Source organism: Anguilla rostrata, chromosome 9 (genome assembly GCF_018555375.3).
Source record: "Anguilla rostrata isolate EN2019 chromosome 9, ASM1855537v3, whole genome shotgun sequence".
Lineage (NCBI taxonomy): Eukaryota > Metazoa > Chordata > Actinopteri > Anguilliformes > Anguillidae > Anguilla > Anguilla rostrata.
In genome coordinates this window covers 35,662,586-35,684,817 of record NC_057941.1, presented here as the reverse complement: position 1 = coordinate 35,684,817, position 22,232 = coordinate 35,662,586, and the positions used below count along the sequence as shown (strand labels likewise).

Sequence of the window (22,232 nt, the reverse complement as noted above, 5' to 3'; positions counted from 1 at the left end):
ACGCATGTATGAACGCATGGTCTGTACGTACACATGTATGAACGCATGGTCCATATTGCACGCATGTATGAACGCATGGTCCGTATGCATGCATGTATGAACGCATGGTCCGTTTGCACGCATGTATGAACGCATGGTCCGTATGCACGCATGTATGAACGCATGGTCCATATGTACGCATGTATGAACGCATGGTCCGTATGCACGCATGTATGAACGCATGGTCCATATGTACGCATGTATGAACGCATGGTCCATATGCACACGTGTATGAACGCATGGTCCGTATGCACGCATGTATGAACGCATGGTCCATATGTACGCATGTATGAACGCATGGTCCATATGCACACGTGTATGAACGCATGGTCCGTATGCACGCATGTATGAACGCATGGTCCGTATGTACACATGTATGAACACGAGTGACGCAGGCCCTCTATACGCAGTGAGCTCCTTACCTTCCCCTCGGGGGTCTTGTTCTCCACCCAGATCTCCTCTGTGGGGGGCAGGGTGGGGGTGCCAGGCGCAGGCACGGGGGGCATCCCGGGAGGGAATATCATGCCAGGGGGTGGGGGCATGTTGCTCATTGGTGGAGGCATGAACGGCGGCCGCTGAAAGGGGACAAAAAACAAAAACGGTACAAGTTAACATCCGAGTGCACTCAGGACAATGCGATGCGAGCAAATGTCCAAAGCACAGCCCTTATGAATAAAGAAAACTGAGAATCACTTTCGAAGGGGGAGGGGGAAATCTAAAGCTCTGCATTGCATTGAATCCATTATAGTGACATCCCCCCCCCCCCCAAGCCGTAAGCCGAATCACCACCCTGCAAATATTCTGCTAACGTAGTACAGTTACTCCTTGCAGCAGCGATTGGCAAAATCCCCAGGTGAAGACACAATTGCGTGTGTTTTGATGAGTGTCATCACCCGCCGCCACAGCACACGTGTGTGACGGAAACATTCCACACTCTGTCTCTCCACATAATTAATGAGGCAACAGCGCTTTTCTGCAGCCCAAAAGCCACATCAAAAAAAACCATTCCAGCCCAGGACTTCCACAGCGCAAGCACCTGGAGAGGGCTGCCTTCCTGTCTGAAACCAGGGACAATTTCTCAGTGAGCGAGTTCTGAGGAATCAGAATCAGAATCAGAATCGGGTTTATTGCCAAGTAGGTTTACACATACAAGGAATTTGTTTTAGTCAGGTGGTGCGTAACAGATAAGATAAATAGAGTAAGATGAACATAGTGCAGTAAAAAACATAACAGACATAACATAACATAAACATAGTGCAAAACAATAACAATAGTGCAAGGGGATAAAGTGATTTTAAGTACAGGTGCTGTCTGTTGGTGTCCGTGGGGGTCAGGATAACAGTACAGTGTCAGTGGTATCAGTGGGGGTCCCGGGCCTTGTTGATGAGGCCAGCTGCAGTCGGGAAAAAACTGTTCTTATGACGTGAGGTTTTGGTCCTGATGGACCGCAGCCTCCTGCCGGAGGGGAGTGTTTGCAAGAGTTTGTGTCCAGGGTGGGAGGGGTCGGCCACAATCTTTCCTGCCCGCCTCAGGGCCCTGGAGGTGTGCAGGTCCTGGAGGGATGGCAGATTGCAGCCAATCACCCTCTCAGCGGCGCGAATGATACGCTGCAGTCTGCCCTTGTCCTTGGCAGTGGCAGCAGCGTACCAGATGGTGATGGAGGAGGTGAGGATGGACTCAATGATGGCAGTGTAGAAGTGCACCATCATTGTCATTGGCAGGTTGAACTTCTTCAGCTGCCGCAGGAAGTACATCCTCTGCTGAGCCTTCTTGGTGAGGGAGGTGATGTTCAGCTTCCACTTGAGGTCCTGGGTGATGATGGTGCCCAGGAAGCAGAAGGACTCCACAGTGTCGACTGGGGAGTCATGCAGGGTGATGGGGGCGGGTGGGGCTGCGTTCCTTCTGAAGTCCACAACCATCTCTACTGTCTTTAGGGCGTTGAGCTCCAGGTTGTTATGGCTGCACCAGGACACCAGATGTTCAATCTCTCTCCTGTAGGCGGACTCATCCCCACCAGAGATGAGTCCAATGAGAGTGGTGTCGTCTGCAAACTTCAGGAGCTTGACTGACTGATGACTGGAGGTGCAGCTATTGGTATACAGGGAGAAGAGTAGAGGAGAAAGGACGCAGCCTTGAGGGGAGCCGGTGCTGATGGTCCGGGAGTCGGAGACGTGTTTCCCCAGCTTCACGTGCTGCTTCCTGTCAGACAGGAAGTCGGTGATCCACCTGCAGGTGCAGTCAGGCACGTGCAGCTGGGAGAGCTTGTCCTGTAGTAGAGCCGGGATGATGGTATTGAAGGCGGAGCTGAAGTCCACAAACAGGATCCTGGCGTAGGTTACTGCAGTGTCCAGGTGCTGGAGGATGAAGTGGAGGGCCATGTTTACAGCATCGTCCACAGACCTGTTGGCTCTGTATGCGAACTGCAGGGGGTCCAGGAGTGGGTCCGTGATGGTTTTGAGGTGGGACAGTACAAGGCGCTCAAAAGACTTCATTACCACAGAGGTCAGGGCGACGGGTCTGTAGTCATTGAGTCCTGCGGTCCTTGTTTTTTTGGGGACGGGGATAATGGTAGAGGTCTTGAAGCAGGCTGGTACGTGGCATGTCACCAGTGAGGTGTTAAAAATGTCTGTGAACACCGGAGACAGCTGATCGGCATAGTGCTTCAGGGTGGAGGGAGAGACAGAGTCTGGTCCAGCTGCTTTGCGGGGGTTCTGTCTCTTGAATAGTCTGTTAACGTCCCTCTCCAGGAGGGAGAGAGTCGTCATTGTGATAGGGGAGGGGGAGGGGGCCTCTGAGGTGGGTGGTTGTAGAGAGGCCACTGAACCCCAAAAGCACAACAGACACTCCGAGACAAACAGCAAAGGGAGAAGAACATCAGAAGGCCATCAGCCTGTAAACGGTCCATCACTCAAGACCGATCGCTTTGTCAACAAATGCCACTGGGCATGACTCAGGATTTATGAACAGCACCAAAAATAGACACAGAGAGATTCAGTGGAGACGCTTCTGCTCCACACACCATAGATATACGCTCTGGGCCGGGATTTGAGATTCCTACTGCACAAATTCGAGGGCTTGTCTATCACCAGATCATAGGCCTGTACAGAGGTCGCTACAGTACAATTCAAGGCTTTCAAGTCCTATTCACAGTCAGACCATATAAAAACTGTACAGCAGGTGCTACAGAATAACAATAAAGCCTTATAAAATGACTTCAATAGACCCAAAAATAATCCAGCATCAGCTCTTCTGACACAAATTATTTTGAGTGGAATGTGGGTTCAGCTAGTGGATCAGACAGGGTAAGACAGGCATTAAACAACTTCAAAATACAATATTATTTCCATCCATTATCCAACTTGTTTATTCCTAATTTCCTGATCAGGGTCACAGGGGGGCTGAAGCCTATCCCAGCATGCATTGGGTAAGAGGCAGGAACACACAGGTCGCCAATCCATCACAGACCATTACATTACAGGCATTTGGCAGATGCTCTTATCCAGAGCGACGTACAACAAAGTGTATAACCATAACCAGGAACAAGTGTGTCGAAAACCCTAGAGAGAAGTACCGTTCCAAGTGCAGGGAACAACCGCATAGTTCAACTTGGACTCTGAAGGATAAACTGATTAATACTAACACAAACGAGAACAGCAACAACGCAGTCTACGCCAAAATACAAGCAGTAGATAAGACGAGTGCATTAACTAAGTCACCTACGAAACCTACGAAACAGCTACCTAGTTACAACCCTAGGTACCCACACAACCCACACAGACCATTTCTTTAAACCTATGGGCAACTTAGACTCTCCAATTAGCCTAATCTGCATGTCTATCGGTCAGGCTAACTGGAGAGTCTGCCATACAAAACATTCCATTCAACACTCATATTTTCAGGAAATGTGCACTGAGGAGAATGTGCTGAAAGCATAATTGACCTGCCCTCTCCATGTTCTTTACCTGCAAGTGTGGGGGGGCCAGCGGCGGGGGCATCCCCCCCGGGGGAGGGATGGGTGGCATGCTGGGGTCAAAGGGCGGGCGTCCAAATGGTGGGCGTGGAGGGGGCGGGGGCCCCCTCATCATTCCGAAAGGCGGAGGCGGGGGGCGCAGTAGCGGGGGAGGGCCCCGCATCACAGCCGTGGGGGGCGGGGCGGGGCCTCGGAAACGCAGGGCCTGCTGCGCCATCCTGTAGGAACATGGCAAGAGCGCGCGTGTTAGCGTTGAAGCTAGCGGATAACGTGCTCCTCTGCTGATCATCCGCCCACAAGACAAAACACACAGCAAAGCAGTGCTACTGCTTCAATACAGTGAGTCTCTGATTCCATTTTATATTCTCCACCCATTTCGGAGTTCACAAAGCCCCCCTTGCCTTGTGTTAATACAAGGTGCCATCATTACTGAAAAGCAACTCAGTTCTGTCCAATGAGGAAAATTAAGAACCCACTGCTTTCTTTGTCTTTAAATGGCACTTAATCAATATTTATTGCTGACCTGTGTTTGGAATCATCCCAGAGATCATCTAAAAGAAGTCTTGTGTCACAGAAATGTTCATTGTTAATATATTTAAATCTGCCCCCATAAGCCCAGGGTTCAAAAGGAATTTAATCAATGCCGAATTCATCTGAACATTATAATCTCAAAACCAATGTCTTTCTGTTTCAGACCAACATAAATTAAGAGCATCGGCATTTTATTTACGACATTTTCAAAATGATAGCTAGAAAGCATCTCTCGGGTATTTACAGTTTGAAGGGAAGCCCGTACCCATAACCAAGGGTGACGTACAAAACACATTGACAACAAATGCCTCTGTAGTCCACGCTGTCTCCAGTGTTAGACCAGAACGAAATTGCGTCACGAGCAGGATCTTGGCTTATGTTAGCGGAGTCAGTTCTCTAGTGTTGACAAGCTAACTGCTACTGACCGACCCCCATATAGCTCAATCTGCCTTCTAGCTACCGTAACAGTTATGTTAAATGTACCGCTATCTTAAGCCTAACAAATAAAAACTTGCTGGCTACAATAGATCGTACATTGCTAGCTAGCAGTAGCATGTGTTAGCTAGCTATAACCAGCCTAACCGACTACACGCACAGTTAGCAGGGTAGCTTTACTGAAGCTAGCTACCTGACTTAGCGAGCTAACGTTAGTTTACTCATTCTGGAGTCACATGCTGGAAATGGACTGCAAGCCAACAGACTAAAGAATAAAATATAGAACACAACATTCCTGGCGTATGTCCTGCGCGCACTGGCAAAAACGACAGCAATTCAGGTTACAATGAACATTATATTAGTGTATGTAGCTAGCAAGCTAGTTAATGTTTGGACTGTATGCCATTCATTCATTCAGCGCAGGCCGGTGCAGTGCTAGTAATACGGTGTCCTGTAGCCAAGTATTTCACTAGAAATGCATAAGAAAGTGTTCAACAGACCTCAAGTACGACAATGCAAGGGCTGTAGTTTCAATTATTGACTGCGGTTTTTAAGTAGCTAGTTAATTAGCTAAAATGCATCAATGAGAAGTATTACCAAAGACTAGCTAGTTCTGAGTTGCGATACAATGAGTTCAGAGCTTACTAGCCAGCCTGCCCAGGCATCCTACCATGCATCTTGTTTGGCTAATAAATTTGTATAAACGGACGGAACAATTTCGTACTCATACAGGATTATGTCCCTCTTCTATTAGCTGATAAAATATCTATCCTTGACTTTGTAGTGGTGTGTTTTTTCCCGTTCCCAAACCTGTTTTCGTCGAATCCAATACCGTCTCCCTCTCCGTGGTCCGCCATTACAGAAGGATATGTAAATGAGACCTCTGCGAACCCTGTTCAACACTCACTTACGCATCCTATTGGCTACATTTTATTTATGTCAAACTTTTGTCACACCATTGGTCGCTTCTAAAACCGTATGGGAAGAAGGTACTGTCAATGTTGACACATTGTCCGCTCAGCCATGCGATTGGTGTAGCACTGAAATAGGAAACAAACCAAACTACTAAAACCACTAGAAACTCTAAACCAATGGCTTCTGGCAAGCATGCTACAGGTTTATGCGACACATGTCAGGTACAGGAAACGGTTGAGCATGTATTACTTAGTGATGGGCAAAGCAGTTCTTTTCAGTGTACTGAATCATTAGAATCAGTTCATTAAGAACATTTGTTCAAAAGATTCGTTCATGAGAATTACTTCATTAAAAAGATTCGTTCACTGAATTGTTCAGTGCTTGACCGGAGCTCCGACTGCGTAGTCCGAGTGTGTGCTGGTTTTTAGTTTTTGTTGTTATTTTTGCTTAATTAATTGCTTTTCATGTTTAGAAAAAATGATTTACCGTCTTCAGTCACACTATGTTACAGAAAATGATGCATGCCATGAAGAATAAAGGTCAAATATTCATATAGTGTACTAACTTGTTTATTCAAAAAAATTCAAAAATACCTGTCACACATAACACTCCAAAGACAAAATAACCTGAGAGAAAAAACAAGTCTACCTCCCAACAAAACAGTCATTAACTCAATCAATGAATAAATAAATAACACGCTTTAGTCAACATAAACAGGCTACCATCAGATAGACAACTGATGTAACTGTTGCCAGTTACATGCCGGTATTTCAACGCACATACCGACAGTACCAGAACCAGTGCTACAGAACTCTAAGCACTCTCTCCTCCTCTTCGTTGTCTTCGTTGATGATGTTGACTGTCTGCACATGCGATGCGTTCTCTGCGGCTGGGACTGTGTAGACCTCCCCGAGTGCGTGAGGGTCAAGTGGAGGGTCCGAATTCATAAACTCCGGCCCGGGCACCCCATGACCGCCGGAATGACCGCTCCCTTCCCCGCGATCTCTGAACATGTACTCCCGGTTTACGGCAGAGAACATGGCCTCGTGCTTCTGGCAACCGTCGTCATAGTAGACCGGGTCGCCCGCGGGGTAAGATAACTCGGAGTAGTTGCACGCACTAGAAGGGTAAGTGCACGGGCTGAAAAATCAAACACAGTATGGTTGGGTTTCACATCGACTAGCCAAGAACACTGAAAATGTCCTGGTCTAGCATATCTGTTTCCTAATTACAAACTGAACAAGATTTGGTTCATGTATCCAGCATTACAAACTTACATTCCAAACATTCAGTCTACCTTGTAGGGCATCATGACTGAAAACTTTAAATCTCTCTTTGCGAATTTCAGTGACACAGTCACCCTGGTAAAGCACTGTAACTACATATTCATAAGAACATAAAACTGGATGTTGTGTACAGGCCATCCAGCTCATATAAGCTCAATTTTCCTGCTATCTAGAGCAGTGTTATTCATTCTTGCATTTTAGAGATTTGCAGGGTGGTGGAAGGAAGCTAACTATGTAATTATCACTGGCTTAAATTGTTCAATTAATTTAAGCGCTGAGCTCTGGCCCATTCCAATCAGAAAAGATAACTACACTGACACCATAACTACTAGAAAATACAATAAGTTCCAATTCACCTGAATGGCAATGTTCACAATCTCTGAATATAACTATAAAGTTGGGAAAAATGGTTGAAAATTTCAGGAACCTAGCAGTTTATTTTCTTGTATTATTTTTTCCATTACAACATAGCTAGTTAGCAGTTTTGAAATAACATAGTTTCTGTCCTGAAGCCTTGATTAGCTCAGTTTGTCTGACTGGATGTTGATTTGCTAAATCCAGCCACCTACAAAGACAGCCTCTGATATACACACAAACCTTTTTGAATAAAAACCTTCTTACTGGTCTTGCAAGTGAAAGCTACACTCTTGGCATAAATGCAAGACAAGTTGTAGTCATCTCTTCTGGTGGGAAAGGCCCATAACAAACACAAAACAAAAAAACCTGCACACCGTGTGGCTCTCCAACAGCAAAAGTGAATACTTCTGGTCAAAAGAGCATGTACAAATTAGATACTCCTATGCTGCTTTAACACGCTACTCCAGCATGTTAAGATGGCGGCCGACGCTCACCATGTTGGGTAGAACTGGGGCCCGGGCATGCAGAAAGCCTGGTGGTAAGGGAAGAGGCTGGTGGGGTGTGGCAGTGGGGGCGAAGCGTACATGCAGAGGTGGGAGAGGTTTGGGAGGGGCATCTGCAGGGCACTGGAGCAGGGGGGCATGCTGGGAAGGGGCATGTCTACAGACAACTGAGGGGCGGGGCTGTAGTACGGTTGGGCGGCGGTTATCCTCTGGAAGGGACTGGACACTACCTCCTTGGTCATGAGGGAGAGGGAGGGCTCGATGTGATTGGCCAGGGAAGGGGGCAGGGGCCTGCTGGTACCAGCCTCGCTCCGCTCCGGCAGCTTGGCCCATGATTGGAGGGTATGGAGGGGGTTGCTCTGAAGGTAGATGACGGGTGGATTGGCGGTCTGGGGGAGAGTGGGATTCATGCCCGGGAGTATGGCATGCCCACCGTGTCCTAAAAAGAGACAAACAGCCCATGTTTGGGCAAGCACTGGCCTTCAAAATATTTCAGACCGTTATTCTGTACGACACAACTATCACACATAAATGTGCTCAGTTTGGCGTATGCTCAGAAATTGTGTTCGATTGGCCCGATTCATGCAAATATTCAGAGGAAAATGAGTATATTTTCCGTAATAATGCAACTGCTCATAAATGATAAACACACTACATCAGAGGAACTAAGTGAGCTAAGTTTCACAGACTGAACTAAGTGTGGTGAATTTTTTCTTTTATGCTTGTTTGTTGCCAGAAAACAAAGTGTTTATCAAGAATGTGGATACCATAATGGGGTGTTGTAAGTGTGTGTGTGTGTGTGTGTGTGTGTGTGCGTATGTGTGTGTGTAGTCACCTGTCGTCACCATGTGTGTCGTTGAGTACCTCTGGTTGATAGAGGTGGGGGCGACCATAGAGTAAGGCCTGTTAGCCCACGTTACGGGCGTGAGGGGGCTCTGGGAGGAGCTGGGTCCTGTGGAAGCCATTACCCCAGAGCTGTAACACTTCCTCTTCGCAGGTTTCGGCTGATAAACCCAGTCTTAAAACAAAAAACAGCCAAGATATCCAAAAAGGCAGAATTAATCACAGTTAAACTGCATGGTCACCTAACTAGTGATCACCTGTATACACTTATGGGGTTCATCTGATTTAGTTCCACAGTTAGGTACAGGAAGAGACAAGGAAGGCTACATGGACTATTGTCTCATTAAATGCAAATGACACAATTGCAGAATTTAAGTAGGTGTGCACAAGTAGAGAAGACCAACAGTGTACATTTGTGACTTTATAAACTTGAACCTTTAGTTGAACCAGTTCTCCTTGAAATTCTTCACTTCATCTTTCCTGAAGAAATTAACATTTTATCTACATTATTATGGACAGCTTAAAGCTGGAAATGGACAGATTTTGAGTTATTAATCAGCTGGAATGACTTGTACAGATATTGGGTCAATTGCAGAGTGCTTAGCCGGGAGTTTAAACTTCAGGTTTACACCTCTAGACCACATAACTGAATACCAACTACAGTAGCTATCCGAAGCTGTGGAACAAGAATTAGATGTTCCAGTAGAAACGGAGTTCTATGGTCCAGAGGTTTAAACCTGGTGTTTAAATTACAGCTGTGCACACTGCCATTGACCCAACGTGTCCCTGTTCGGGTGTATTTACCGGGGAACTCCTGGCTGTGCTTGTGTTTAAGCTTGTACGCTTCCTCGTAGTAAGGCGTCTTCTGCTCCTCCGACAGCTTGCTCCACTCCACCCCCAGTTGCACGCTGATATCCGCGTTGGTGGCCTTCGGGTTGACCCTGGACAGCGCTCCTCGGTGGATTCTTGACCATACCATGAAAGCGTTCATCGGCCTCTTGATGTTGCCACTACTGTTCTTGCTGTGGGTAATTTCTAAATTCCCTTATGAGAGACATAGGCTTTTTAAAAGACGTAGTAAGCTAACTATCCAACGTCAACACAATATAACGAGCATTCAAGACGTAAACATATACCCAACAATAATCTAGGATCATTTTGTGAAGACAACCCCCGCTAGATATGCAATAACTGTCGATGAACGTGACTTTTTATATTAAATAAATTACACGTTTAATGTTGGTCAACTTTATCTAGCTACCAAGTTTAAATTGTCATCGCTGACAAGGCATAGATTTGCAGGGCAAGCAACCCGTAAAATTGTGTGATCACAGTCCGAGCTGAAGTCATCATGCCAGTTAACTTTAAAAAGTACGTTAACATGTCAACCTAACCTTGCACTAACCAGGCTAACGTTAACAACTACACAGCCCTGTATAAACGGCAATATTATGTGATGTTAGCGTGACGGATACACCGTTAACGTTGCCGATAACCGAGTTAGCTTACCTGCTTCGGAAGGGGGGATTGTGAAATTCAGTCCGGCTGTGTTCACGCTTACTTTGGGTTCAAATAGTTTCAAATAGGATGGGTTAATAGGCTCACTGCTCGCTGTCAACATAAACCGGTTGTTTGGGAGTCTGGTCGTTGCGTTTAGAGTGTGGGCTGTTGGTTGGGCAGCGATGGCATCCTTATACGGCAGCATCTGAGAGCTTTTAAATTTCACTTCAGGTAAAGGCTGTATTCCTTTGACGCTGGCCGTTGGTAAGGCAGCGGGAATGAAGCTCTTAGGCCTTTGTAAATAGCCACCCGGTTTCGGTATCTCAAACCTAGCTGAATTATCTGATGATTCCGTTAAAACAGTAACATGAGGATCCTGAACATCGTTAACCTTTCCTTCTCCAGGGTCTATCTGGATTCCGTTTGCTTTCCAGTACACAGACCCATCTGCCGTGAACGGAGGGTCTTCCCAGGTTTTCCCGCTCGTCTCCAGTAACGTTATTTCTGCATTTCTGGGATGATCATCTTCTAAAGAGAAGTGACGGTTTGAATTGAACAAACTGCCGTTGCTAGGCTTGGATCCGATCAGCTATACTTTTCTATTCTGATCGTCTTTGTCGGGCCTACATCTATCACCGTTATTACCCGTTATTTCTTCCACTGTGTGATTATGGATCTATGTGAGCTCAAAGCCGTTGACTTTTTAGAAAAGATAAAACGATAACCGAACTTCCAGAATTCAAACTTAGCCTCGAGATGCTTTGTTATCAAATAAATAATGTTCATAATCACGGGAAAGATGTAACAATCGACAACTACGTCAGCAGTGACTCAAAAATCATATAGAGAGTATGGGAACATTCAATACATATAGGATTATTGAGTTCAGATACTGCCCATATTGAAAAGTACGCTGTACTATTTTATACTTCAGTATACTTGAAGCATAATTTTGTTTTTCAAATGAGTGAGCTAGTCTAGCGAAACACGGGCGGAACGTGAGGAGGAAAAGCTGAGAATTCGCTTTAACAAACCATCATTTGCAAGACATCAGCTCAACTTTTTAGTGTGCCTGTCATTAAAATAATTACACCGAACACTGCGAATTAAATCATGTGTATTATATCCTTTGCTTGTGCCTGTTATTGCCAAAAGCCTTGATATTCCTTAACGTTGGTTTGCTGCTGTGAGGATTGTAGACACTAAATCTTGATCTGTGTAACGTGTACGGACACATTCTCCCACTAGATGTCACCCTTGACTCATACATGGTGAACTAAATCTAGACGAAAGATCGCGATTTCAAGCCATTATCTTGGCGACCAAAACACAGGGGGCCATAGTCATTTACTCTTTTAACGTTCTTACTATAGGCGCAAGTACAAATCATATACACGTAAAATCCATGGCAAAAAAAATACTTCCAAACACTCATCTGTACATTCATGTTGCATAAATGTTTTTAACAAACTGTTTGTGGACGATATTATTATTATTATTATTATTATTATTATTATTATTATTATTATTATTATTATTATTATTAGGCTGTCCTTTCCCTGCTGTGTGACTTGCAGGGCTGCCTTTTTTTTTTTTTTAAATATTAAATTGTACTACAGGAATTTCATAAAGAATTCAGGTCAATGATTTTTCCCAGAGCACAAATACCATGTCTCAGCAAAGAATTGATCCGTTACCTCCTGGTTACAAGAGCAGTTCCGTTAGCTACTATGCCGCACTGCCTGCACTGAATAAATCAATCATATTAAAGCTTATTTATGCATGATGACATGGCTTCTGCTTTGAATGGAACGCCATAAAGAGCAATCGCTCAGATTCAGGTCAGCGTGGACGGTTTTGAAATTTAAACAAGATTGAAGAATGCCATTTGGTTGAAAGCCTTTTTCATCTAATTTTCTTGTCTGTCATGACAGAGATGGCTTACAGGGTCTAAAAGGATTTCATGAAATCCACCATGAATTATTGAACTTTTTCTTTTCCATTTTCAGACTTGCAAGTGACAATCAGCTGTCACTATTGTTTTTGACTTTCTTGATTGCAGTCATATTTAATGCATCCATTACTCATAAACACACAGTTTTCTGTGTCTGGTGGAGTTCTGGTGGAAGCCATGGGCACTCAGTTAAGTTTGCCTGTTTCACAATTTTACATCATACTGTTTCGGTCCAAACTAAGGGGCCAGCGGATTTTTGGCAGAATGAAAACACACCTTGCAGTCTCAGTCTTTCAGAATGAAAAGTCTGCACAAGTCCTAAAAGAAGCCTGAAGATTAAGAGCAGAGCAGGTGGATGGGACCACATGTTTATGCTATACCAGATCACATTGGCTATTAATTGAACAGAAGGATGTAAAAAATCTTTTTCAGTCTTTTCCAATCCTGGTTAAGTACCCTCATTTGCATTCCTGAAGTGAATTCCCTTTGCATTTCAGAAGCGAGCTGACACACAAACGAAACGACGCAGGTTCCCGGCTGCTTGCCGCTGTGCTGCGACTGACGTAAATGGATTTCAATCGCGTGTCATCACGCTCCAGGCTTCTCTTAAGTGCCTCAGCCCTGACAGCACGGTAACACGCACTCACCCGCGTGAGTGGCAGCTCCTTCCTCCGATGCAGAGACAGGATGCGCCATTCCTGTTTATCAGCAGGCTTGCGGGTGTCATGGAAACTGTTGCCACACTGCTGCACCCTGAGTAATAAAGGTACAGTGGGGGTACATCTTTTTTGGTTCATTGGGGAACACATTTGCCCAATGTATCCTGAAAGTATGATAAATGCTCTATTTGGGTACTACTACTCTCCCCAGTGGTGGAACAAACTCCCCATTCCTCTACAAACCACGCGGTCATTGCCCATCTTCCGCTGAGGTCTGAAGACGCATCTCTTCAAACTGTACCTGGACTAACTATCACTACTCTGCAGGGCACTCCCAATCTAATATCGCTCTTATGACTTGTATCCTATCTTGTTCCTGTAGTACTTTCATGTTACACTTCTATCTCCATCCAGCAGTTATATTGTGGTTGTATCGTTACCTTGATGTTGTTGCTTGTTGTCATGCCTCCTAGTTTGACTTACCATAACTTTCTGACCTAGCCTATGCTTACTGTGTGAACTGGATTTAACATGTTCATGGCTATGGACAACTTACATAATGAGTGTTGTACCTCACCGGACCTGTGTTTTGTTGTTGTTCCGATGACCTTTGGTATGCACTTATTGTGCGTCACTTTGGATAAAAGCGTCTGCCAAATAAATGTAATGTAATGCAATAAGTACCTTTTATATCAAAAAAGGTACAAATTGTGTATTGTTGGCTAGGGGTACAATGTACCTATAGGTTACAACCCCAGTGACAATAATTTGTACCTGTATAGGAACCTTTTCATAACTTTTTCACAGAGTGTGTATTGGGAGAGAGACTTCATGCACGTTACACAGTGCACAACCACATACTTAAGCCGCGTTTCCACCAAAATTACCCGGAACTTTTAGTCCCAGGAACTACTTTTCAAGGAACTAAAAGGTTCCTTCAGCCCATGGTTGTCTGCGTTTCCACCGCGGTCTAAAGTCCCGCGAAGATTAGGCAAATTAGCCCAATGACGTATGAAAAAGGGGTGACATAGCTCAGGAGGTAAGACCGATTGTCTGGCAGTCGGAGGGTTGCCGGTTCAAACCCCGCCCTGGGCATGTCGAAGTTTCCTTGAGCAAGACACCTAACCCCTAACTCCTAACTGTTCTGGCGAATGAGAGGCATCAATTGTAAAGCGCTTTGGATAAGAGCGCTATATAAATGCAGTCCATTTACCAAAAAGCGACGTTGTCGTCCGTCCATCTGTCCTATGATTTCTTCTGTAACCCCATACTACCACCGAAGTAGCCTACGTTATTTTCTAATAACCGGGACAGCCCGGAGGGGTTTATTCCACTTATATACAACGGGCTACCAACAATGACTGTATATGGTTACTTTAGTATTTATTGATTTTTATCGATTTAATCACCTGGAATTGAAATATTCTTCTGCAGCCGTTTGGGCATATTTTACCGTTGTCAAGCAAAAATGTCGTTGGTAGTTGAACTTGGGCAGTTGTTATGCAACAAATAGTATATAACAGGCCAATAGTCAGATTGTAACTGTTTTATAATCCTCTCAAACACATTCATTATGTTTTTATGCGAACATTCGCTTTCATGTCTTGACATCCAAAGCGACAGAATGCATTCACATTTCCAATATAACTGGCAACAACAGCAGAAAACATGCACACGTTGTAAACAATTTGCTGTTTAATTACTTTCTCATCGTCAATTCCATATAGGCAAATCGCAAAATGACAAGAATAGAACGAAAATTCGGACTTGCGTGAAAATTTAAATTAGTAGTGGTACAGCCACCATTTGCTTTCCTTCGAAGTTACTGCTAGCCAAGCAGTGAAGTGTGCCCTCCAGATGCGAAGTCTATAGTCTTCCTGGTCTTTTCGTGGAATTGAAGAATGGCAGTAAAATGGAGTAAAATTACGGCAGTCTGAAAAATCTAAAGGGACGATTACTAGAATTAACCTGTTATTTTACCCTGACAAAAAGTGCGGAAGGTGATTTCCAGTTTGCTTTTACTGTATCACCAATGTTAATTACACAGAACTACCGCATAGCTCACATAACTGTATCAAACGTTTTGAGTCAATTACAACGGGCTAACAAAGAAAATCCGGAAGAAAATATTCAGCAACCGAATTCATCCGTTTGAATGTTTTGGTAGCCTACGTAATATGCTGTCCCAGCACGAATTCTTAGCATTTTATAAAACGAATACTAAAGCAAGAAAAGAACAGAAGAGCACACTGTGGTGGGGTGGGCGTGGTTTGAGCGTCGGCTGCAGAGAGAGAGAGTGTGAGAGGAGCGGCTCTCGGATCCTTCGTCACAACTGTCAGCTGGAGGTAATCAGCGCCGATAATTGTTAATTGTTTAATTGCGCTGATTGCCTCTGATTGCTTTCAACAGTGAGCCTGGGGTTTTTAAAAGGAAGACCGGAAGCTGGAACGTGAGGGCTGATGACAAGACGGCTGCGGAACCGTCGTGTTTTGTATGATTTTGTCTGTAAAAGACGCATCTGAAAATAAAAGAGCACGGAAGTGCTGATTACGGAAACAACTGTCTCCCGTGAGTGTGTGTTTAAACCGGAGGGGTGGCACTCGCTTGCCACAGTGGTGGCCCGTACGGGGAGCAAGTATTAAAACACACAGGAGACGGCATGGAACACAGCCAGGATCGGGGGAAACGCCACAACCGGTGGTGGCGCTGGCGAGGATGCTGGAGGGGATGGCGGCGATGCAGGAGAGGCAGGCGGCGATGCACGCCGAACAGCTGGAGGCTCTGCGGGCGCAAACTTCCCTCCAGACCCAGGCTCTACTGCAACTGGCGGCTGCGGGAGAAACCAGCTCCCGAGAGAGACAGACCGGACCCCCCGTAGCTCTCCATCTACCAAAGATGACCCCGGATGACGACGCGGAGGCGTTCCTTGAGGGGTTTGAGGTGGCCGCAAGGGCAAGTAAATGGCCGGAGGAGGAGTGGGTCGTCCGCCTCCTGCCCCTCTTGACTGGGGAAGCACAACGAGCGGCACACAGCTTACCCCCCACAGCGCGGTCCTGGACCGCCTGGGATACAGCCCGGAAGAACACCGGCGACGGTTCAGGGAGACGGCCCTGGCCGGAGAGGACCGACCGTTCGCATACGCACAGAGACTGCTGGACATGGCACGTCGGTGGCTGCGGCCAGAAATCCGGTCAGCAGACGAGGTGGTGGAGCTGGTGGCCCTCGAACGCTTTATCGATGGCCTCCCGGCGGAGACGGCGAATTGGGTGAGGTGCCATCGGCCGACCGGGTTGGCGGCCGCCGTCACCCTGGCGGAGGACCACCTGGCGCTCTACCCCCGCGGCCAGTCAGAGCAGCAGCAAGGACGGGCAGACACGGCTCCGCGCAGGAGAGCCCTTCCTCGTTCCCTTCCTTCCCCCCTTTCTTCCTCCCTTCCCCGTGCCCAAACCTCCGCATTTTCCCGCAACAACCCTTTTGTTTCTGTTTCCCCAGCCCCAGGCTCAGTGGCGGCGGGATACGACCCACAGAGAGCTCCTCAGACGCCCGGACCGGGGTGTTGGCGGTGCGGACAACCGGGTCACCTGCGCCGCGAGTGCCCGCTCATGGAGGTGGGGCAGGTGGTTCGTGTTGTCGGCCCGCCCACCTCCGCTCCCGACCCAGACGGAGCGTACTGTATTCCGGTAAGGATTCAAGGGAGTGAACACCAGGCGCTGTTGGACTCAGGGGCTATGCAGACCATGATTCGACAAAGCCTGGTTCGACCCGAGGCGTTGTTGGAAGCATCAAGGGTATCTATAAGGTGTGTGCATGGGGATTTACACGAGTACCCTATAGTCTCAGTGGAAATTCGGTGTCAAGGGAAAAAGCATAAAATAAAGGCTGCGGTTAGCTCCCGCCTCTCGCACCCTCTGATTTTAGGCACTGATTGGCCGGGGTTCCGCCAGGCAGCTGGTAAGGTAGGGGGGGTGCGTTCACGACGGCTAGGGCTGTGTGAGGTGTGTGCTGCTGTCAGCGGTGACGCGGGGTCGTCCGACGCAGCAGAGGGGGAGCTGGCACCGGTGGAGCCTCAGGGGGAGACTCTGCAGGTGCCGGTGTTTCGCCCCATGGAGGATTTCCCACTCGAGCAGTCTCGTGATGACACCCTACGCTTTGCCTTTGACCGCGTGATGTCCATTGATGGTCAACAGGTGCGCCCTGATGCAACACTCACTCACCCATATTTTGTAATAATTCGGGATAGGTTATACAGAGTGTGTTGTGACACTCAGACTAAGGAGGAAATCACCCAATTGCTGGTGCCTAAAAGCTCTCGGGAAATGGTTTTTCAGACGGCTCATTTTAACCCCATGGCTGGTCATTTAGGGTATGAGAAAACACTGAACCGGATAATGGCCCGTTTCTATTGGCCGGGCATTTGGGCCGACGTGCGTCGGTGGTGTGCGTCGTGCCCTGAATGCCAACTAGTAAATTCCCCGGCTATACCAAAAGCGCCGTTGCGCCCCCTTCCGCTAATGGAGGTCCCTTTTGAGAGAGTGGGGATGGACCTCATCGGGCCGTTTGATCGGAGCACGCAGGGATACCGTTTCGTGTTAGTTCTGGTGGATTATGCGACAAGGTATCCCGAAGCAGTTCCTTTGCGCAGCATTTCGGCAAAAAGTGTTGCGCAGGCATTGTTTCAAATAATCTCCCGAGTCGGAATCCCGAAAGAGATTCTGACTGATCAGGGCACACAGTTTATGTCACGCACACTACGCGAGCTGTACGGGTTATTGGGCATTCAGTCTATTAGAACCAGCGTGTACCATCCCCAAACGGATGGGCTGGTTGAGCGTTTTAATAGAACGTTGAAGTCTATGATCCGGAAGTTCGTTCATGAGGATAGCCGTAATTGGGATAAGTGGTTATCTCCTCTGGTGTTTGCAGTGCGGGAGGTTCCCCAGGCCTCCACGGGATTTTCTCCCTTTGAACTACTGTTCGGTAGGAAACCCCGGGGGATATTGGACCTAGTTAAAGAAAACTGGGAGGAGGGTCCGAGTCCTAGTAAAAATGAATTACAGTACGTGCTGGACCTGCGAGCAAAACTCCATACACTGGGTAAGTTGTCACGGGAGAATTTGCTCGAGGCGCAGGCACGTCAGCAACAGCACTACGACAGAGGAGCTAAACTACGGCAATTTTCACCGGGAGATAAAGTTCTTGTGTTACTCCCTACCTCTAGTTCTAAATTACTCGCCAAGTGGCAAGGGCCCTTTGCGGTCACACGGCGAGTGGGGGAGGTTGACTATGAGGTAGAGCGTACTGATAGAGAGGGGGCAAAACAGATTTATCACCTCAATCTCCTGAAAGCGTGGAAGGAGGTGGTGGCTGTCTCTCTGGTTACGGTGGATAAGGAGAGAGATGAGCTGGGGCCGGAGGTACCAAATTCATCCAATCAGATCTCAACCCTTTCAGATGACCATCTCTCACCGAATCAGAGAGCAGACCTTGCCTTGTTGCAAAAGCGTTTTGCTGATGTGTTTTCCCCCATACCAGGACGCACGCACCTCATACACCACCACATTGAGACTTCCCCGGGGGTGACGGTGCGGACCCGCCCCTATAGATTGCCGGAACACAAAAAGAAATTGGTGCAGGCAGAGATAAAGGCAATGCTAGAGCTGGGGGTAATAGAGGAATCCCACAGTCCCTGGAGTAGCCCCATTGTGCTGGTAGGTAAGCCTGATGGGTCTATTCGCTTCTGTGTGGATTATAGAAAGGTAAATGAAGTGTCACGGTTTGATGCTTATCCAATGCCTCGGGTCGACGAGCTCTTGGATCGGCTTGGCACGGCTCAATTTTTTTTCGACGCTGGATTTAACCAAGGGTTACTGGCAGATTCCCTTATCTGCCAAATCTAAGGAAAAACGGCTTTCTCCGCTCCGGATGGTTTGTACCAATTCAGGACACTTCCGTTTGGGTTATTCGGAGCCCCTGCCACCTTCCAGCGCCTAATGGATCGGGTATTGCGTCCGCATGTTGGTTATGCTGCTGCCTATCTGGATGATGTAATCATCCATAGCAGCAGTTGGGAGCAGCATTTGCAGCATGTGGGGGCAGTGCTCGAATCCTTAAGGCAGGCAGGGCTCACGGCTAACCCAAAGAAGTGTGCTATTGGCCGAGCGGAGGTACGGTATTTGGGGTACCACTTGGGAAGTGGACAGGTGCGGCCTCTAGTGGACAAAACCGCGGCGATTGCAGCCTGTCCCCGACCCAAGTCAAAAAAAGAGGTAAGGAGGTTCTTGGGGCTGGCCGGCTATTACAGGAGGTTCATCCCGGCATTTTCGGAGCTAACCAGCCCCTAACTGACTTAACCCGAAAAGGTGCCTCAGATCCGGTCCAGTGGACGGAACCGTGCCAGCGGGTGTTTGAGAGGGTAAAAGAAGCTCTCTGTGGGGAGCCGCTCTTGTTCACACCTAACTTCTCTCTCCCTTTTGTTTTGCAGACCGACGCGTCGGACAGAGGGCTGGGGGCTGTTTTGACCCAGCAGGTGGAGGGAGTCGACCGCCCCGTGCTGTACATTAGCCGAAAACTGTCACAACGGGAGGCGAAGTACAGCACGGTGGAGAAAGAGTGCCTCGCCATTCGGTGGGCGGTCGGAGCCCTCCGGTATTACCTTCTGGGTCGCCCATTCACCCTCTGTTCGGACCATGCCCCCCTCCAATGGCTCCACCGCATGAAGGATACCAACGCCCGGATCACTCGGTGGTATCTGGCTTTGCAGCCTTTTAACTTCAATGTGATTCATAGACCGGGTGCACGGATGGTCGTGGCGGACTTCCTCTCTCGCCCCCAGGAGGAGGAGGGGGGGAGAGGGGGGGGGTTGGTCATCGGCCGGATGGCTCCCCGGCCTAAGTCGGGCGGTGGGGGTATGTGGTGGGGTGGGCGTGGTTTGAGCGTCGGCTGCAGAGAGAGAGAGTGTGAGAGGAGCGGCTCTCGGATCCTTCGTCACAACTGTCAGCTGGAGGTAATCAGCGCCGATAATTGTTAATTGTTTAATTGCGCTGATTGCCTCTGATTGCTTTCAACAGTGAGCCTGGGGTTTTTAAAAGCACGACCGGAAGCTGGAACGTGAGGGCTGATGACAAGACGGCTGCGGAACCGTCGTCTTTGTATGATTTTGTCTGTAAAAGACGCATCTGAAAATAAAAGAGCACGGAAGTGCTGATTACGGAAACAACTGTCTCCCGTGAGTGTGTGTTTAAACCGGAGGGGTGGCACTCGCTTGCCACACACACGTTATAATTCCAAGACGCTGGCAGACTATAACCAAAACTAGGCTACTGCGCCGCATAACATACAAGTTTGATTTGAAGTTATTATGAAAATAAATTGGTTTGCGGCTGCATATTTTCAAACATAGCGGTTGAAAATAAATACAAAAAAATGCTGCGAGTACTCGACCAATCAGGAATGTTCAGCGCTGCAAGCTCCACCCAAAAGGTTCCTGTACTTTCGGAAAGTACTACCCCCCGAGCAGGAACTTTTTGGGGGGTAAAATAAAGACCCAGGAACCTAGTTCCTGCAGTGGAAACGCACTGAGTTCCTCAAAAGGTTCCTAGTTCCGGGGTAAAGTTCCTGTGGTGGAAACGCGGCTTTTGTTACTGACTTTGCCTTAAAGCTTAGCCAAAGATTTCCTGTGTGAAATATATACTTGATGTTCATGGCTAAGGATAGCTGTTACTTCTTAATACAATTGTACTTTACCTGACCTGTGTTTGCAGCTATTTGTGCCAATGACCTTCAGGATGTACTTATCGTACATCACTAAGGATAAAAGCACTTGTCATATAAAATGTCATTTAAAGAAGTACCATATCCGTTGGCTGTTTCACCTGACCCCGCAGGTGAGGTGGTGTGTTCTGCAGTCCCGGTGGGGGGGGGGCTACGTGGGTCCGATCACCAACATATTCTTTATGGGTCACGATAAGTGTTCAACGCGGCTTGGTTTGATAAACGAGCACCCCTCCCCCTGTCTGGTCTCCTGTCAATCATGTTTCCTAGGGAACGGCGGTATCGGATTAGTACCCCCCCCCCCATCTCCCCCCGTGCGCGGGACGCGGAGCGAGGCGAGCCGACGGCCCGGAGGAGCGCGGGACGCGTCCCTTTGAAGCGGAGCGAAAACGGGCGGTTTCTGCGCGCTCGCAGGAGGAGTGGCGGCTGCGGCGGCAGAACCGCGCGAGCCGTCCGCGTTCCCATGGGAACCGCCGTCCCGCTGCCTGTGAAACAGGAAGAGCGTTTTATCCCGTTTCAGAGACGGTACGCTGCGCGGGGTTCTGTCTGGGGACCGCAGCCTAGTCGTGCGAAACAGCGGTGCGTACGCACGCCGAGCGGGGAGAGGGGGGACATGGGTGCTCGCTCTGATATAGGGGACAGTCACCCCCCTATTCCCACTGCATGAGCAGTGCCTTACACTGCCACTTTATCAACCCAAGACCCATTATTGCCGGGGGGTGGGGGGACTTCATTGCCTTCCAGCAATGAAGTCTGCTCTTTATGTACCTCTTCAAAGAACAAGTATTGGGTCTGCAGTTCTGTTCGTCACTCCAATGTCATCATAATTCATCAGAATAGACTGCGCCTTGAAAGTCTGTTTTAATGCTTCCCTTTAACCCCCACCCCAAAATTCAAAATAGTCAAAGCAGACATTTGGCTGCAGTAAGTTTCCATAACAATAACGGTGTGTGAAGGCATGCAAACCTACATGCTTTCTGCTTGGTGGTAATACACTTGGAACTTCAGAACTAAGCTTAAACACTCCTGTAACCAGGAGTTAGTGCAGAATTTTTTCATAAAATTAAACTAGCCTCAGCAGAATAATCCTTGAAAGTAAAGATTTGGTCATTTAATGGGTAGCGCCTCAGATTTTGACAAAGCGCATGTGTTTCGGGAGACTCTCACAGCCCTTAGGAGCTATTCCTGGGTCCGCGGTTCCCGCCAAAACCGTTCGCTCACCCCCACCTCCTGTCACTCTCCTTGTGCCACACATCGCTCTTCCCCCACTCAATCTGGGCTTTTTCCACTGAGTATCTTTCCTCCTGGCGCATGTATACACACTTCATTAAATATTACTGACGTTTCCGTGCAAAGAATACTGAATTATTCCATTCAGTCTGGAATAACTGACAGATGACTGTAGTGAAGAATGTTTCCCTGAAACAGTCAGAAAGCGGTTACTCGATCAGGCAGGGAGCTCCAAGCTGA

At 47.7% G+C, this 22,232-nt stretch overlaps 2 protein-coding genes across 3 annotated transcripts in view; both read right to left on the bottom strand.

Annotated features, from left to right (window-relative positions):
- The window catches only part of tcerg1b (transcription elongation regulator 1b (CA150)), a 30,634-nt gene extending 24,721 nt beyond the window's left edge, over window positions 1-5,913 (bottom strand). Inside the window, exons 1-3 of one of the 2 annotated variants that reach the window (XM_064351994.1) lie at window positions 5,786-5,913; window positions 4,002-4,227; window positions 462-614 (exon numbers count right to left, since the gene is read on the bottom strand). In XM_064351994.1, the coding sequence (XP_064208064.1) occupies window positions 462-614; window positions 4,002-4,227; window positions 5,786-5,832 (426 nt within the window). In that variant the 5' untranslated portion in view covers window positions 5,833-5,913. The remainder of the gene's footprint in view (window positions 1-461; window positions 615-4,001; window positions 4,228-5,785) is intronic. The other variant, XM_064351996.1, reaches the window with a different exon arrangement.
- A 543-nt stretch (window positions 5,914-6,456) lies between these two features.
- LOC135263684 (transcription factor SOX-30-like) lies at window positions 6,457-11,175 on the bottom strand. The gene is made up of 5 exons (XM_064351993.1): window positions 10,389-11,175; window positions 9,684-9,923; window positions 8,872-9,054; window positions 8,028-8,475; window positions 6,457-7,030 (listed from the first exon to the last, which is right to left on the bottom strand). Exons 1-5 carry the CDS (start codon window positions 10,582-10,584, stop codon window positions 6,694-6,696), a joined length of 1,404 nt encoding a protein of 467 aa, XP_064208063.1. The 5' UTR covers window positions 10,585-11,175; the 3' UTR covers window positions 6,457-6,693.
- Window positions 11,176-22,232: the final 11,057 nt, after the last annotated feature.

What these genes read in the sequence shown, in the direction of transcription:
- LOC135263684 (XM_064351993.1), bottom strand. Translation starts at nt 10,584, where the DNA reads ATGCTGCCGTATAAGGATGCCATCGCTGCCCAACCAACAGCCCACACT. An exon ending in AATCCCCCCTTCCGAAGCAG is followed by an intron (nt 9,924 to 10,388) that starts GTAAGCTAACTC and finishes GTCTCTCATAAG; the next exon opens with GGAATTTAGAAATTACCCAC. An exon ending in GCACAGCCAGGAGTTCCCCG is followed by an intron (nt 9,055 to 9,683) that starts GTAAATACACCC and finishes TTTTGTTTTAAG; the next exon opens with ACTGGGTTTATCAGCCGAAA.